This window comes from Pituophis catenifer, unplaced genomic scaffold, assembly GCF_029215685.1.
Source record: "Pituophis catenifer annectens isolate HBS135680 unplaced genomic scaffold, rPitCat1.0.hap2 SCAF_4, whole genome shotgun sequence".
In the NCBI taxonomy this organism is placed as follows: domain Eukaryota; kingdom Metazoa; phylum Chordata; class Lepidosauria; order Squamata; family Colubridae; genus Pituophis; species Pituophis catenifer.
In genome coordinates, this window is record NW_027256884.1 from 108,001,465 (window position 1) to 108,020,512 (window position 19,048).

The 19,048-nt window shown below is 35.3% G+C and overlaps 1 protein-coding gene across 1 annotated transcript in view; it reads left to right on the forward strand.

Annotated features, from left to right (window-relative positions):
- Positions 1-19,048, forward strand: part of FLT1 (fms related receptor tyrosine kinase 1) — a 122,974-nt gene that overhangs the window by 68,626 nt on the left and 35,300 nt on the right. The window contains exons 12-15 of the mRNA XM_070943655.1: positions 1,964-2,072; positions 5,536-5,826; positions 11,990-12,136; positions 15,227-15,358. Of these exons, the coding sequence (XP_070799756.1) occupies positions 1,964-2,072; positions 5,536-5,826; positions 11,990-12,136; positions 15,227-15,358 (679 nt within the window). The remainder of the gene's footprint in view (positions 1-1,963; positions 2,073-5,535; positions 5,827-11,989; positions 12,137-15,226; positions 15,359-19,048) is intronic.

Consider the following 19,048-nt stretch of genomic DNA (forward strand, 5'->3'; position numbering starts at 1 on the left):
AATAGAGGCAAGGCTACCGGTAATTTAAAAATTTTCATGCAAGTTGCAGAAAATTACTACTGTGATTCTTAGTCCCTGCCTGAAGGTTATTTATGTGTGATATAAAATATATAAAATGTATCCCCTTCCTATCTCTGCTGATTAGATAGAGTTATAGGCTGACTTGCAAAGGCCATTTAAATCCTTGTGTGTTACAGCATCTGTTTTAATGTGAGTTATAGCAAGATATGTTATAAAAAGACATTAATCTTAGGAAGAAATATCTATGATATCTCATGTGCTTGATTTTTTCATTATAAAAATCTTCCTGCATTGGTATTACACTTGTGTAGGCAAGAATCAGTGTTATTTACATGCCATAAGAGACCTGTGTGTTTCTTGGATGGCTGTGAATGCTTTGTCTTCTTGAATACTATGCATATGAATACTATTCCAGTGAAATCTGTCTTTGTTTAATTATCAGCTTTTCTTTATAAAAACAAAGGTGTTGTTTAAAAAAAAACAAGAGAGGAAAGAGAGTGGTTATATAGAGATCATCATTTATCTTTGGCAACTAAACACCAGTTGGAAAATATTGGTGACTAATGAAATATTTTTTAGGATGTATTGTAAAATGTTGGCAGGCTGCTGTTGAGGATGGTAGGGGAGAAGGCTAAACCATCAGACAAAAGTGTGGTTTGTTTATGAATGTGATGTTTGGGTAAAATAATGACAGCTTCCATTGTTGGCTGTTTCCCTGTTATTAATCATAGCAAAGTTAAATTTTGCTTTGTAAGCAGACCTTCAGAACAAAAGTGAGATAACTCATTAAGGGAATATCTAGACTATCAGTATGAAGTGTATTTTGTGCATTTTAGTCTTTGAAAATTATCAAAATCATACAATGATTTTTTCCCACCAAGAACTGTTTATCCTCAGTGGCTTCATTTTTCAGACATGTGTTTCTTCTCCAGAATCTTCTTTATCGCTGAACATTCACTAATTGTAAGCAATGGACATAATTTTCAACAATTAAATGGCCATCTGTGCTAAAAATAGATTCTATTTTTCTTATAAAATAATCTGAATGCCAAACTTCTTATTGTTATTTTTGTAACTTGCCCCATGCAAAATTATTATTAATTGCCTTGCAACTATATTTAGTATTTAATTTGTAAGTAAGAAAGGCAAGAATCTATCTTAGCTATTTCTTCATTCTTTAAATGGGAGCCAGATTTTCCTAGAAATTTCCTTGCCAATTTTTCTTTCTGCCTCAGGATCTTCATTGTACCACACCTCATGGGCTGCAGCATCTTGAGCATGAGATCAAACAAACATCCTAATTTTATATATTCAAAAGGAAATTACTATGACAATATAACAGTCTCTTGGGAAAATGGCTTTCCTCTTAATTGTCCAATTAGCTCCATAGGCTTTTTCTGCAAATGAAATTTGCATTTGATTGAATCAATGCTGCAATTGAACTAGTGGCTGAAATTATTTATACCAGGGGTCTCCAACCTTGACAACTTTAAGCCTGGAGAACTTCAATTCCCAGAATTACCCAGCCAGCTTTGCTGGGGAATTCTGGGAGTTGAAGTCCTCCAGGCTTAAAGTTGCCAAGGTTGGAGACCTTTGATTTATACTGTTCTGGAGAGAGGAAAGAATCATGTTTTATGTCTCTTCATATATATATATATGTCTTTGGTTATTCGGGTTTTCTCCCGCGTAAAATTGGAGGTTTCTTGGCAACGTTTCGACGAAGTCTCATTCGTCATCTTCAGGCTGGTGTTCTATATATATATATATGTTTACTTTTTAAAATTGTTGTGCACTATCTCTTTTCTTTTATCTTTATACAGTATTTGTAAGCTTTAATAAAATTATTTTAAAAAATATAACAATCACATTAGAGATATTGTTTAGCTGGATCTGTGAAAAACAGTTCAAATGTATAAATATAAAATTATTGTTCCTTTCACAGACTGCTAGCATCTTGGTTGTGGCTGAATCCAGAACATCTGGAACCTACAGCTGCATAGCATCCAATAAAGTGGGAAAGGACAAAAAAGACACCAGTTATTTTGTAACAGGTGAAGTACATTTCATGTTCCATTAATTCATATGACATTTAGGTATATTTTTTTTTGCCATAACTATGACAGAGGCAACATTTAATATTACCTAAGTGATCATGTTTTGGCTTGTAAATAAAATCAACAGCTAATATAATTAGGCATCCCTCTTGAATGCAGTTATCCAAGAAGTTGCTGTCATTTCAGAGCATCTCATGGCCTCTTAAAATATTCTTGTACAAATTTTCCCTTGTAAATTTATGCACTACTACATTTGTTCACCTGAATGACTAACAAATGGATCCTTAAACTTTAAAATACAATGAAAACTATCAGTACTAAATGATTATAAACATTTTGTCTGGTTTAGCCGTCATGGCTTGGTTTGCTGCTCTGACGTAACATGTGTGCTGGGTTCACATGAACAGAGGGAAAGTAAGTCATGGGACTCTGTGGTCCTGCCAAGAAAGGAAAGCTTTTTAAATCAGTTTCAGACTCAAGTAGGTCTCGCTATGGGCTTAAAAAAAGTATGGTATGAGAAAAGCATCTGTGTGAAATTGTTCAAGCTTAAGCTAGTGTAATTAGCTAGCATTTTCTTCTCCCAATCAGCTGAAGAAAAAAAACTAAATGTTCTGATTTACTAGGGAACAAGAAGAACAACAACAAAAAAATATCTTTAAACTAATGCCAATTCAAAATGCTGATGGCTGTGAACAAAAGGCCAGGATGCTAAAAAGGATTTCCTTTCAGTATATTCAAAATAGATACTTTGGGGCTAGACTGATTGCTAGAGGTCTGTTAGCTTTTCAACAACTTTTAAGTTTGTTTTCATTTTAAGTCTGGCAAAACCAGAGAGAATGCTAAGGTGGGGACAGGAACATATGGGGGAGCGGTTAAAAAGGCCATTCTCTTTTGAGACTTTGCTACTCTATACTGTCAATTAATTAGATTGAAATCTAATTGAACCCAAAGGTGGGAACAAGTGGGTTTTCTCAATTTCCCACCACTTTTTGTGAGGAGAAATGCTGGGTGAATATTTTCCATCAGTTATTGCAGGAGATTTTGTCCCTTAAATTTTTCAAAACGTGGAATTCTTCTTGGTGATAGCAAATTGTTTTGCTACAATAAAATACAGAGGGGGTCCTAAGATTTCATGGAAAGCAAAAATCCAAGGAGATTTGCATTTTCTGGAGAAATATTATGCAATGGATGAAAGACAAGGTGACAATCCTTTGGCCACCTTGTAATTAAGTAGACGCAAAGACACTATGTGCTATTTATAAGAAGTTCTCCAATTTCCCTTCTTCTTTCAGGGTATATCTAAAGCAGAGGTCTTCAAACTTGGCAGCTTTAAGACTTGTGGACTTCAACTCCCAGAATCCTCCAGCCAGCATAGAATAGCTGGCTGGAGGATTCTGGGAGTTGAAGTCCACAAGTCTTAAAGCTGCCAAGTTTGAAGACCTCTGATCTAAAGCAAATTCTCTTTCATCAGACTGAACAGGAAAGTATAGTTGCAGAAAAAATTGTGGAAGGTTTTTTTGCTAGCTATTAGTCAAAATGCAGGGCATCTCACCAAGATGATATGCTCCACCTGATGAGGGTTGATTATAGATCAGTGTGGATCCCTTTTTTTCAACCAGTTTGATTATGAATTTGATATAGAAAAATCTCCTTTATCCTTCCATTAATGACCTCCTCTAGGCTTTAAAAAGGAAAAGGAAGCAGAACCAATCAAAGACAAAGGAGCAGACAAAGTTAAAAAAGACATTAATTGACCACAGCTTAGTCCTGTTTTAATATTTTTCATGCGATTAGGGTCCCCCCCCCATTGTCTACTCAGATTAGCCTTTACGAATCTGAAGTTTTTGTTTTAAGTAGATTTCATTTTAGGGACTTCAGAATAATCAAAGTTACCGTGGCCGCCTTAGCTATCTCTGAATGTTGAGTGGTTTGTTCTCTATCTTCCATACACTCCACCCTTTCACTCTGATCCTTCCCCTATTTGTTGGGCTGTTTTGCTGGCACGCAGCAGGGCCCTGGGTGGGTTTGCAATTACTGAGGGTGAGACAGGAACAGTGTAGCCTTATCTCCCGGCTGACCAGTGTCACTAAAGGCATTTTATTTTGAGATTCCTGATGGTGCTTGGCAAAGATAAACAAAATCTTCCATCAGGAAACCTGGGAGCGATTTCCACAGGAAGTTTCAAATCACTAAAGTAAATATAACTCTTTTACATTATTCCAGCCGCTCACTATTCAACTAGTCTCGGGTTTTAATACTGTGAGGTGCTTAAAAAAAGTATTATTTTTTTTTTAGTAAATGCATATTAGAAAGTATCTCTTTTTTTCCCTCCTTTCTTTCTAACAAAATTAACTTGTTTATTATGCCTATTTCATACCATTTTAAATGATATAATATATCATTTCAAAAATGACATTATCAAATGCACGATGTGCCAGAGGTGGATTAGAAGTGACATTTATTCAGGAAAAGCGAACTGACCCTCCCAGAATGTTTTGATAATACTGCTCTTAATCCCGGATCAATGGTCACCATGGATGAGGCTGGTAATTTTCAAAACCAGGTAACTTCCCTACTGACATGTTAAAGCATTCCAAAAATGTTTGAGCATCATAAACCTCTCCCCAGAAAAATATGTTGCCTGGCCATCTATTAAATCATAAGAATTGATTAAATTGCAATAGTAGAAATCAAATTGCATCCTCAGAAGTACTATCAAGGATTACTCCCGATACAGAAAAAGTAATTCTTTTACTTTTGCGTGTTTCCATAAAGGCCAAATAGATGCAATGCTCAGGGCAGCATAAAAATATATTAACCCTTTTCTACTCCTGTTCCCAGTTACAGAGGAATGCTGTTCATTGGCATTGGAATACTTCTGAACTTGGTTTTTGACTGTGTAATTTCACATTTTTGTAAAATTTTACAAAATTTACAGGTAGAAACTTTAGCTTTTTTCCACAACTTTACACTGCAATTCAGATTCCAAGAAACTTTTCTATGACCAGAAAAATATTTTGATTTTTGATATTAAATGTATCAAAAGAATGACTAATGACAATGTAAAGCATTAATTGGTCTCTTTCAAAACCAGGGTATTCAGACTTTGCCTTAATCAGGGTTAGATACCTAGTGACAAGAACAGTAATAAGAAAAGTGGAAAACCCATATGCTTTGTTAGAAATAAAATAAGTATATATTTTAAGCCCTTTACATATTGATTCTTTGATCATAACAAATATTCACCAAATACCACTCTGTGCATTTCATCCAGTTTATTACTGTGAAAATATTCAATGCATCATAAAAGTTTTCCCATTATGTCCTCCATTTACTCAATAATCCCACCCATCACCATTTAATTTCAATACCAGGAAGGATACTGGGACTATGTCCTAGAATTTATATCTTTTTTTTTCAGGTTTCCTATGAACTAAAAGAATGCTTTGGTTTTTGACAGATATACCAAATGGATTGTCTATTAACTTGAAGAGAGCACCTGTTGAAGGACAAACACTGGTGTTGTCATGTCTAGCGAACAAATACTTATACAAAGACCTCACCTGGCTTTTACCAAGGACAGGTAACAACCAAACAAGAATTAAAAAAGCCATTGTGAAGGAATATTCCACGGAGCTCCCTCTCATCATCAAGAACATTTCGCTTGAACATTCAGGCACCTACGTCTGCCGAGCAAGAAACGTCTATACTGGCAAAGATGTGCTTCAAGAGAAAAACGTTACCATCAGAGGTGAGCGCTGTAACAAAAAGGCTGTTTTCTCACGGATCCGCAAATTTAAGAGCGCAAGGAATGATTGTACAACACAACAAAATGTAAGCCAATAAAGGACTAACTAAAAAGTGACACTTCACTGATATAATCTTGATTGACCACTACTGTACACTTCCAAATATGGAGGTTTGGACAAAGGAGGAGTAACAATGCCAAAAAAAAAAAAAAAGAAAGAAAAGAAAAGAGAAAGGCCTCCACCCCAAAGTAAACACAAAAAAACCCTTGTCCCTAAATCTGGGCTTCCAATTTGGCTCAGAAAGTCCTATTCTACTTTGACAAAGATGTGGAAGTTGGAATTTGGGAGAGTTCCCCACACACCCCCTGCGTTGCATTTTGTGTGTTATGTTGTATTATTCTTTGCAGTCTCCCACCAAGTGCTAATGAAAAACTTTGGACCCAACCTGTCTTCAGGCTTTGATATTCAACCTTCTCCCAAGTGTCAAAGCTGCATAAACTGAAAACTTTTTTTAAAAAATAGAAAGACTGATGATGCCTTTGGTCAACATTGGACGCTTTATAAGTTAACTTTGGTGCAGAATAAGCACACCTCAGTTTGAGAGATTGACTGGACTATGGTATTATTTACTTTAATCTGCTCTTTGTGGATTTATAAATATTGCCTGCCGAGCAAGTTCTTCTGCTTATTTATTTGAATTCATTTTTTTCTACCTTAAATACACTCATCTTTTTTTTTTTTTTTTAAAAAAAAAACTTTTCTCAGGGAAAGCTCTGAGGAGGCTCTCAAATGAAAAATAACATGTTGAAATTAGACATTGTTCGTGAATTAGACTATTTAAATCCATCAAAATTGGACCCATTTTCTTTGAGTAAATAGATTGTGGGAGATTTCCATTGGGTCTCCCTTTGCTTTCCTTTCAAATAAATCACATACTATGTTAAACATGTGTTGACATGAATGGGAAAAGTCTTCATTGACATTATAATGAAGAAATATGTAACTGTTAAACTAACTTAATAAAGAGAACTACCACATTTACCCTTACTAATAAGGTTTCAATCATCACAGCAAATATTTAATGTATTTAAAGTTAAGGCAACAAGTATATGTATGTATCTGTGTATGTACAGTATGTATGTGTATGAAACACACACACATACATATTGACACAGAAACACAGACACACACACACAACATCATTTCTTTTTCATTTCCAAATGGTAATAAGATTTCTAAAATGACTAAACTACTGATAGAGAATTAAACACAATCTATCATGACTTTTAAATGTTTCTTGTCAGTCTCTTTTGTGATTTTATTTCTAGATTTCCTTTGTAATATAAAATCTATATAAGAAAAGAGTCCACTATTTTGAATAGATCTGATAACTTTATTTTTTTACAATGTGTACCTATTATATTTTGGATGGGTGTTCATTTATGATTAATTATTATATAGAAAATTTTAGCCAAACATGTGGGAATGACAATAGCAAGAGCAAAAAATGGAAACAAAACTGCCTTTGCTATGAAAACAGGAGGGGGGGGCGTGTCAACATGATGGCTTCTTGTGCCTGAGAACTCACCCACCCATTTCCTTCTTTAAGGTAGCAGGACCGTGTCCCACAGCCAAGCTGGTCGTTCACGTGGGAATTGCTTTTGTCAAGCGGTTGGGGTAAACAATAGCATTTCCCCATCATACCAGTTTTGTAAAGTCCAAAACGGGATGAAAACAATTAGCTACCTGGAAGTTGTCAGAGTGAAGGAAAGAATAATGGTTCCTCTTTTGAAATTTTGCCTGTTATCCTACCTTTTATAAAGCAATTTTTTCCCCAGTGTTATCCAGAAACAATTTGTGTTCCTGTAAAAGAGGACTTGGTAGCTATTTTTAATATGTTGGAAGCCAATCTTATCCCTGGTAACTGCAAGACAGTGATAGTACAGCTTATTTTACTGTATTCTAGGATGGGGGGAGAAAGAAAGAAAGAAAGAAAGAAAGAAAGAAAGAAAGAAAGAAAGAAAGAAAGAAAGAAAGAAAGAAAGAAAGAAAGAAAGAAAGAGCAGCCCTAACAGAATTGTGATGGGGTTCTCCAAAGACAAATTAACAGAAACCTGAAAATTAGAATTTAGGGGATTGCATAAAGAACCTCTTTAGCTCTAGTAGAGCTAAAGAACAGAGTAGAGCATAAGTGTAGAGAGTAAAATTCAATCCACCAAAAAAAAAAAAAAAAGATTTATATCAGTTTACACGATGAATTGAAAAACAGGCACATAAGCTTATTTTATTAAATCGGTGTTAAGTTTAAAGTTTAACACTGACTTAATGCTATGAATTAAAAAATGCTCCATAGCACATTGTAGACATAAGAAGGGATACTGTTTCTGTTTCTGTTTTTGTTTTTTTTTTGAGCTGGGCAATTCATAAAAATAGCTATGAATTACAGTGGTAGATACATGTTTTTTCCTGCGTTGTTGCTTATGTTGAAATGTATAATATAGAACAATCTCCATATTCCACAGTGATGCCACTGAAGGCAAAGAGTTTAGACAAGCCTCTTTTAAACTCCCCTCCAATTCCCCATCATCAATTCTAAATCATGCATATGTACTGGAACATCCAAATGTTGGGCTTCTCTGAACGATTTAGCATTGCATATGTGATTGGAGAAACAATGCATATTAAACTTCAAATGTGTTTTTTGCCAATTTAAAATGAAGCTGATCATATGTTGCTTCATAATGCAATATTAAAAAAATAATTTAAAAAATACAAAAAAGATGGGAGGGCAGAAGTGTTTAACATAAAAAAGCATTTTATTTGTTGATCGTGTTTATGGGGAGAGAATTTCTTTTCTGTCTCAGGGTTAGTTCTTTTTCTCTGTCTAGCTACTGAAGGCATGGGACCAACTGTATTATTGTAACGGAGGACTTTGTACCATGCCTGCGTTCCTCTTCATGTTTCTGGGATCAGAGAAGCTACAGTTTACAAGTAATTTCTTTAGTCCAGAAGTAGTTCATTGTGGACTGTGTACAGAATAGACTGGTTGCAACTGAAATCAAAGAGAGATTGGTACTTCAGTCAAGGAAAAATACCTAAAGATCTTTTGGAAAATCCCTAAACTTAAAATCAGAAAATATACATGTAAGATTCAGGGAAACACCAAATTTTTGCTTTAAACAATTATTTCAAAACCAGCTAGTTATGGTAACAGCCTTACTAAAAATAATATGAAGAGCGATGCAACCGAATTTAAAGTAAGGAATTGTTTCTTGACATGTGTATGGCTGTAAACAAATTAAATTTAGTCAAAAAAAAGTATCTAGATTGTGTGACTCTTTTTTCCAACTCATTCTACTTGCCTCAATTGCACTGTTTTGTATAGTAATCCTATAGAATACAAAATTCATATATGTGGCAAAATTCACATCCTTTTGTAATGGATATATTTTCAAAACATGATTTTATATATAGCTTATTGTTTCTTTTATATATAGTTTATTTATTTCTTTTAAGAAATAAAAATAAAATAAAATAGTGCATCACTGATAATTAGGAGACAACAGATAAAATTTTTAAAATTCTTTATTTTTTTTTACAATTATCTAGTATAACAAAATGATTCAATAGCTTGTACACCAATCACCTTTCATAGAAATATAAATAGAAAATACCATTCAGTATTTTTGCTATACTGTTCAGAAGGTCTTCAGCATTTAAAGATATGTTACGTAAACAAACTAATGCATGTTAAAAGAAACTGCTGGCTGGTTACACAGCAGCAATCAGTTCTAGTTTAATGTAGAGAAATAGAGATTTTCTTCAAGTAACAGAGGTCATTTTAAGAAGCCACATTTTTAATGTTAGCTTTCAACGTTTTTGTGAATAAGTAGTAAATAAAACTTTTAAAAGAGTATACAGACATGGTTTTCATAAATACTTGGTTTGCTATAATTAGGGACAGAATAAGCTATCGGCTCTTGGTAGGAGTCTGAATTTCCTACAAAAAGAGGAAGTATCCATTGTAAGAAGAACTCAGACGCTGACCGCTGACCTTGATCCCATCACGTTGGAACATAACATTGTCAACATGAAAACAGCCCGAGAAATGTTTTCATCTACCAACAAGTATTCCTCATTGTTACACTAAAAACTCTTATTTGAAAGTTTTGTAAGAGGGGCATTTGATGAGGTAGCCAAAATGACAATTCAGAGCCATCACTTTCTTTTTCACTTTTCCGTTGCATTTTTCAAAGAGTGTACAGGATCATACAAAGATGATGAACAGGAATAGGGTATCCAAGTTGTGTGGTTTGGTGGCAGAACAAGGATATCCAAAGCTGCCTGAAACTTCATGATAATCAGGGAAATAAATGTAGCATTTGAAATGTTGAATCCTTTAGTGTGACTGCTGGTTAAAACATCCTACATAGGGATCAGTGACAATTCATTCAAAGAAGCAAATTTAACTTTATACAGATTATATGAGCATTGGACAACCATTTGTCTGAAATGGTATTGGGTCGTGATGGTGAACCTATGGCATGTGTACCGGAAGTGGCATGCAGAGCCATCCCTCCAGGCATGCCAGTTGCACTTCCGGGTTCTGGCGTGCACATGCATGCCGGCCAGCTGGTCTTCGCATGCATGGGAGCACTCAAAACTGGAAGAGGAGCTCCCTGGCACACATGAAGCCGGGAAGCTGAGCTTTCATTTTCCAGCACTCGCATGGGTGCCAGTCAGCTGGTCTTTGAGTGCGCACACACACCAGAAACTGGAAGACCACGTGACCGGCGTGCATGCGCTCCAGGGAACTGCTCTTCCAGATTCTGGCACTCCCCCACACATGCACACATGCTCCCATTTAGGCATTCGGTGTTGAAAAGGTTCGCCAACACTGATATAGGGTTTCTTGCTTGAGCAGGGGATTGGATTAGAAGACCTCCAAGGTCCCTTCCAATTCTGTTATTCTGCAGGTATTATATATCAGGTGTTATATTTGATATATGTATAGTTTTTAAAAAAAACCTTGAATTATATGCCACATGCACACATATATGCATAGACACATATGATAGCTTTTTAAATCCACCTATCAAGTCTTTCCCAAGAACCTGGGATAGGCAAACATTGTTTGATGCTCTTAAAGGTATCATCCCAGGATGTAAGCTATTCCATGTAAAGCTGATTTAGTATTATTATTGGATCAGTTGTACCAATGCACAACTTATAAAATCATTTACAACCCTTTATAAGATCATCACCCTTCACTTGGGATACAAAGGTATTACACAGTAATTAGTAATATGATTGCACTGACAGTATTAATAGTGTAGTGTTGCATTTCCAATTATTATGCATTTCTTTGATATTTTTATCATGATAACTGTGGCATTTTGCTTTTGCTTCCATTATTAATCTTCCATTTTTATGGAGAATTTACTGTTAAATTTGTGTAAAAACTCTTGCCAAATCTTACAGCTATGCTCATTTGTCTAGTGCATTTTATTCCTATTAATAAATGATTACAAGTGAAAGAAAATGCATTTAGGCATCCTATCCCATCCCATCCCATCCCATCCCATCCCATCCCATCCCATCCCATCCCATCCCATCCCATCCCATCCTATCCTATCCTATCCTATCCTATCCTTCCTATCCATACTATCCTGTCCCGTCCTGTCCTGTCTTGTCCTGTCCCGTCCCATCCCATCCATCTTGTCCTGTCCTGTCCTAAAAATACAGTCCTAGCCTATGGATGAGTACATAGAGGTAATCTCATATCTTTCAGTGGAATATATTCCCAGGATTATGTGGTCATGGAAAAATATTGAATCTAGCATTGAGGGTAAGTGATTAATTTCTAAACACATATGCAGAAGATTATATTGTTAGATTACGCTTTTTCATATATACAATAAAAATAAGCACAGAGCAACAATAAGTCTTGCATTCTCTATTCTGTACTTATCATTTTCTTCAACTGGTATGGGAATGGTGCTTTTCTAAAAAAAAAAAAAAAAAAAAAGACCTGAGATACTTGTATAAGCATGTAGAAGGCAAATTGGAAAACAACCACAATGTAGAACAGGCAATTGGGATGAAACAGAACATGGTGCCATGGCATTAAGAACGTACTAATTGATTTGTTAATTTGTTTTGTAGCTCAAGAAGCCCCATATCTCCTTCGGAATGCCACGGATCAGGTGGTCAATACCAGCTACTCTCTTAGCCTGCAGTGTTCTGTACATGGTGTGCCGGAGCCCCAGGTATCCTGGTATAAAAACAACAAACAGATACATCAAGAGCCAGGTGAGTGCAGCACCCATTGATTTTTTTTGTTTCTACCTAAGATTCCTTGCATTTTTCTGCTTCATGTGAAATAGTACGACCGAGTTCTCCTGCAATATTGAGTTACCAACCACAAAGTTGAACTGCTTCTACATCAATTCAGAAACCTCTTGTTCATTAGCCTGTCCTTAACTCAAGGTTTAGGTTAGTCTTTATTTCAGATTCTAATTTTCTAGGATGTGCGTGTGTGAGAGAAGGAGAGAGAGAAGGGGAGAGAGAGAAAGATGGAGATAATATGCCAGCACACTACATATTTCAAGTGATTTACTAACTTGAAACCTTCTTAAATTGTACCCTTTGTGCTGGAATATTCACATGAACACTCTTTCAATGCTTTGCTCCAATATAAGGTAAAGTTCTTAGGACATATCCCAGGAAGGAAAAGAATGTCCTAGCCTCTGTCATTTCAATAGAATAGAATAGAATAGAATAGAATAGAATAGAATAGAATAGAATAGAATAGAATAGAATAGAATAGAATAGAATTTTTATTGGCCAAGTGTGATTCGACACACAAGGAATTTGTCTTGGTGCATATGCTCTCAGTGTACATAAAATAAAAGATACGTTCATCAAGAATCATAAGGTACAACACTTAATGATAGTCATAGAATACAAATAAGTAATCAAATCATATTGGGAAATAATCTATATAAATCATAAGGATACAAGCAACAAAGTTGCAGTCATACAGTCATAATTGGGAGGAGATGGGTGATGGGAACGATGAGAAGATGAGAAGATTAATAGTAGTGCGGACTTAGTAAATAGTTTGACAGTGTTGAGGGAATTATTTGTTTAGCAGAGTGATGGCGTTCGGGGGAAAAACTGTTCTTGTGTCTAGTTGTTCTGGTGTGCAGTGCTCTATAGCGTCATTTTGAGGGTAGGAATTGAAACAGTTTATGTCCAGGATGCGAGGGGTCTGTAAATATCTTCACAGCCCTCTTTTTGACTTGTGCAGTATACAGGTCCTCAACGGAAGGCACGTTGGTAGCAATTGTTTTTTCTGCAGTTCTAATTATCCTCTGAAGTCTGTGTCTGTCTTGTTGGGTTGCAGAACCAAACCAAACAGTTATAGAGGTGCAGATGACAGGCTCAATTATTCCTCTGTAGAACTGGATCAGCAGCTCTTTGGGCAGTTTGAGCTTTCTGAGTTGGCACAGTAAGAACATTCTTTGTTGTGCTTTTTTGATGAGGTTTTTGATGTTAGCTGTCCATTTTAGATCTTGCGATATGGTAGAACCTAGAAATTTGAAGGTAATGTTCGTTAAATGTGTTTTTGCGTAAAACATACCTATAGGAGAAACAAGTCAAACTGCAAGTGTTTTATTCACAGGGATCAAAGATAAATGCTTGGAATTCGCCTCAAAATAATTTTGTTGGCTAAAGTCTGTCCCCAATGCAGAACACAATCAGGTGCCCAAATTCTACTTAATAGTCATCAAAAGACATCAACTACTTCATTATTATTCATGAAAGAAGCATATTTCATTATTAATTATACCAAAATATAAATCTGGTTTTATACTTCACTGCATAAAGACCCACATTTGGACATGCCACTACAGATAATGAATAATTATCTAACGCAACCTGATTAGAAACAGTACAAGGAATGCAGTATCACTATTACTCTAAGGACAAACCTATGACATTTCAGTTTCAAGCATCCAAGAACATTTATCAGCAGACATCTGCTTCTTATCCTGGACAAATTTATTTGTGCCGATTTCTCTAAAATAATATTCAATGTATAGAAATAGTGTTGGCAAGGATGATGTCAAAATTCTCACACACAAAAGATTGATGGTTGTTTTCTAGTTCAGAAAGACCGTCCTTGGAAAAACATCTTCTAGATTCAAAGCTTTACACCTGTCAGTCATATATTTCCTTTGTAGAAAAAAAAAAGGGAGGAACCTCATTTCTTTTTTTGAAAAGAGGGACCCACATGTTCCTCACTAATCCCAACTGTCCTTTCCACTCAAAACTTTGGAAATGGTAGGTTTTAGAAGAAAACCTCCCATACTATCACCCCTTACAATACTAGACAACACAGTATCAACAGTAGAGTCCTTCAAGTTTCTAGGTTCTATCATATATCAAGACTGAAAATGGACACCTAATATCAAAAACATCATCAAAAAAGCACAACAAAGAATGTTCTTTGTGCACCAGCTCAGAAAGCTCAAACTGCCCAAAGAGCTGCTGATCCAGTTCTACAGAGGAATTATTGAGTCTGTCATCTGCACCTCTATAACTGTCTGGTTTGGTTCTGCAACCCAACAAGACAGACACAGACTTCAGAGGATAATTAGAACTGCAGAAAAAACAATTACTACTAACCTGCCTTCCATTGAGGATCTGAATACTGCACGAGTCAAAAAGAGGGCTGAGAAAATATTTACAGATCCCTCGCATCCTGGACATAAACTGTTTCAACTCTTACCCTCAAAAAGATGCTATAGGGCAATGCACACCAAAACAACTAGACACAAGGACAGTTTTTTCCCAAATGCCATCACTCTGCTTAACAACTAATTCCCACAACACTGTCAAATAATTTACTAAGACTGTATTACTATTATTTTTCTCTTCCTTAGTAGTATCTATCAATTCCCACTTATTATTATAATCATGTTGTTTGTATCTTTCAATTTATATTGTTTTTATTTGTTTCCTAGTACGATTTGATAGCTTATTAGTAACCTTGACTATCACTAAGTGTTGTATCTTTTTATTCTTGGTGAATGTATTTTATTCTCCTTATGTACACTGGGAGCTTATACACCTAAAACAAATTCCTTGTGTGTCCAATCACACTTGGCCAATAAAGAATTCTATTCTATTCTATTCTATTCTATTCTATTCTATTCTATTCTATTCTATTCTATTCTATTCTATTCTATTCTATTCTAATGTCTTTGTTTTGCAGGGCGTATCACAACTTCGGGAACGTCTTATAACTCCAACATTCATCATAATAGTATTTTCTTTGGCGGGTTACGCTCTGTGTTTATGAGCTACTCATTTTGAATCTTTCCAATTCTGCAGGTATAATATTAGGGCCAGGAAATCAGAGTCTCTTGATTGAAAGGGTGCAAGAGAGTGATGCTGGATCCTATCAGTGCATAGCCACTAATTTGAAAGGAATGGTGACAAGTTCAGCCTATGTTACAATACAAGGTAATGAAGCCTTAGGGCAATGGTTTTGGATGCTTGATTTTTCCTGTTTGATCTTTCCTGAAATTCCCAACTGATTTTTATACAGGAGATCTTGCTCTTCATAGAAAAACAGGTAAGGAGCATCTTATCTGGGACATGCTGCTTTTATTTCTGTTGAACAAAGCTTTAGCAAAGGAAATGCACTAGGTCAACGGGACAGCTAACGGAAACACTTAATCAGAATGTGTTTATATTGACCTGAAAATAAGTTTTGTTGCATTCCAACAAACAAGAGTCAGAATAGAAGGGGCATGTATATTTAGCCTCATTGCATGCTTCACTTCCTGTTCCAGACTATAAACTGAGTGACCTATTTGATTCATCCCGGAGTCATTTTCTGTTTTCTTCCTTCTTTCATTCATTAAAACTGGTATGCTCTTGTTTGAGAATTGTGGCCTCTAAGTAGGCTGACAGGTCCAATACATGGTGCTGGATTACCACCCATGGCACAGGACCAGACTATTTGTGCCACTATCTGTCTGGCCTTGTTTTTATGCACCACACTGGATCTATCAGGGAGGGCATGCTCAAAATCCCATCCAGAAAATCATGTCAAATTCTTGAACCCAAAGTCATATCTTGTGGAACAGCTAACACCCAGTGATTAGGAGCCCTGTATCTATATATCTATATCTATCTCTATATATCTATATCTATCTATTTACATCCACATCTATCTATCCATCCATCCATCCACCTATCCATCCATCCATCCACCGTCCGTCTATCTATCTATCTATCTATCTATCTATCTATCTATCTATCCATCCATCCATCCACCCATCCACCATCCGTCTATCTATCTATCTATCTATCTATCTATCTATCCATCCATCCATCCATCCATCCATCCATCCATCCATTATCTATCTATCTATCTATCTATCTATCTATCTATCTATCTATCTAATCTATTAGTATTTCCTTTCTAGCTAAGTGTATTTTCAAACAAATTAAGGTAGGCTGTAACATGGAACATAGTAAATGAAACAGTTTACTGGATAATCTCACTTTTATACCATGTTTCTCATCATACTGTTTACACATTTCCTATAAGACTAAGTGAAAGCAATGTATTAGCACTGTATTTCATATTTATGTTAATGTATATCACTCCTCTTAATTACTTTAATTATCCAAATAAAACCATATAATTTTGGAAAATTCATTTTTTTCTATGTGCATCTGATATTTGAGAAAATCAGTTCTCTCTCTTTCTCTCTCAAAATCTACTGCAAGAAGTAGACTTATCTAGGTGTCCTTTTATTTCCGGTTATATTCTGTTTTTAAATAGCTCAATAAAACCATAAAGCAATTATATACAATAATCTCCAGAGTTCTTATCCCAAGCAGACAAAACCTGGTGTTGCTGCTCTTGAAATCATTCATTGCTCCGGTAATTTAAATATAGTGTAGCTCTGTGTTTTGAGTCTGATCAGGTCATATAAACAAGCATACGATAAGCTAATGAATTGTCTGTCTATGTGACTGCCAAGCCAGTACATATATTTTTCAAAGAGGAGTAAGACCAGGAGCTTCAATGAGATCATATCAATGAATTGTCCCTATGTTTGACAGATTTGTGGAAAAAAAACAGTTTGTGATTCAGAGAGGAAGGAAACCGTCTGCTCTTTTTATTTCCTTAAAAAAAATAGTACTGACTACTATTTTTGTATCAAAAAGGGATGATGACTGAGCAGGATTCAGCAAGTGCTTTCAACAATTAAGTGTCCCAATCTTGGAATATTTCTAGAGTAATGGATTGGAACCCCTGAAAGTGATGCTCCACCTTTTAATTATTTATAAACTTATTAGTCACTTTCATGATAGGGACCATTAAGAAAGGTCCCTATCATGAAATAAATAAGAAATAAAAAATAAAACTGCCAATATTAAAACTCTTTTGCAAAAAAAAATGTGATTGAGGCACACTTGGATTACTGAATGGGATCCAAGTGGGAAAGAAAGAAAAGAAAAAAAGGAAAAGAAGGAAGGAAGGAAGGAGAAAGAAGGAGGGAAGGAAAGAGAGATGAAAGGGAGGGAGGGTGATAAGCAAAAATATTGAAATAGAACAAAATCAGGAAGCTGGAATATAAATAAGATTATTAATGAATAAATGAAGGTTAAAGATCCATACATAGGGGTTCCATTATATTTTTACTGCCAGATCATAAAAAAATATTATTCCTATCTTCTACTAAATATTTCTTTTTTATATATAATAATTTTATTGAACTTTACACATTGCATATATCATAGCCAAATTCAGTGCAGCATGTAAAACCCAATATGAGATCATGAGCACAGAGTTCTGTTTTAAAATGGGAAGCTTATACATCTATCCAATAAATAAATAAAGAAGTAAATTGGCAAATAAGAAAGAAAGAGAAAGAAAAAAAGAAAGAAAGAGATAGTCCATCAACATTTGAGATATTCCCATAAAAATGGGAATTGACTATGTGCATCTCAATCTAGCTTTTGTATCAGTATTGTCTTCTTTTTCTTTGTCTTAGGCTGTTGATTTTTAACCTTGATAAAAGTTTAATTCATTTTTTTCTGGGAGCTTCCTAAATATAACTTTCTGTGTCTTTCAATATACTGCATGGGACTAGCATTACAAGACCAAACTTTACTATTCATTTTCAAGTGACTCTGAATGACTATAGGCTATTGTTAGGTTTAATAAACATTTATTCAAGTCTTACTTTTTTCACACACTCTGATAAGAACTACAGTATTCCAGAAATGATTATAAGTAGGAATCTGGTTAATACTATGAAGAGGCTGCCTTAGAAACAAAACTGTTGAAGGAAACCAAGAATGTGACTGTCCCTTCATAAAGTCACTTAAAATAGGCATTATAGACCTCTGGGCTAGTCAAGAACCCCCACAAGGAAGACATTAATCATTCTCTCTTTCTTTTGCCAAGAATGACAGTGGACTGGAAGACTGAACAGCAAGACACATTCCTGGAAAATCATATTCCAGATCTGTTCCAGTGCTTGCTCAGCAGATGTTCTGTCTTAAACTAAGAGGACATTTAAAGAGAATGTCAGAGTTACAGAAGGTTTTAAAGAAATTCCATATATTGTTGGGATACAATCACAAGAAATGAATATTTTACTGGGGATGTATGAAGAGAATTATAATTAATATTTTTTCTTCAATTTAGATTCCACTCTTTTTCTTTCTTTGTCCTCTCTTTTTACATCTCTTCAATCATTCATAATGAGATTTGTATGTTTCTTGTGGCGCTTCATCATGCAGAATCTGATCAGGCCACGATCACGTAGAACATTTTATCTAAAGATTTTAGCTTTTGAGATACATAGTTGGGATCAGAACCAGTTTGGAGTAGTGATTAAGGTACTGGCCTAGGAACCAGGAGACTATGAGTTCTAGGCCTACTTTAGGAGTGAAAGCCAGTTGAGTGGCTTTTGGCCAGTCACTCTTTCTCAGCCCAAATCACCTCACAACACTTTGTTGTGAGGAAAATAGGAAGATAAGGAAGAAGTATTAGGTATGTTTACTGCCTTGAACTACTTATAAAGATAGGATAAAAAAGTCTTTTAAAAATTAAATAAATAAATCTATTACTGATGGAGAATGTTAGCATATATAAATCAACAAGTTAGCCTGTGACCACTGAGC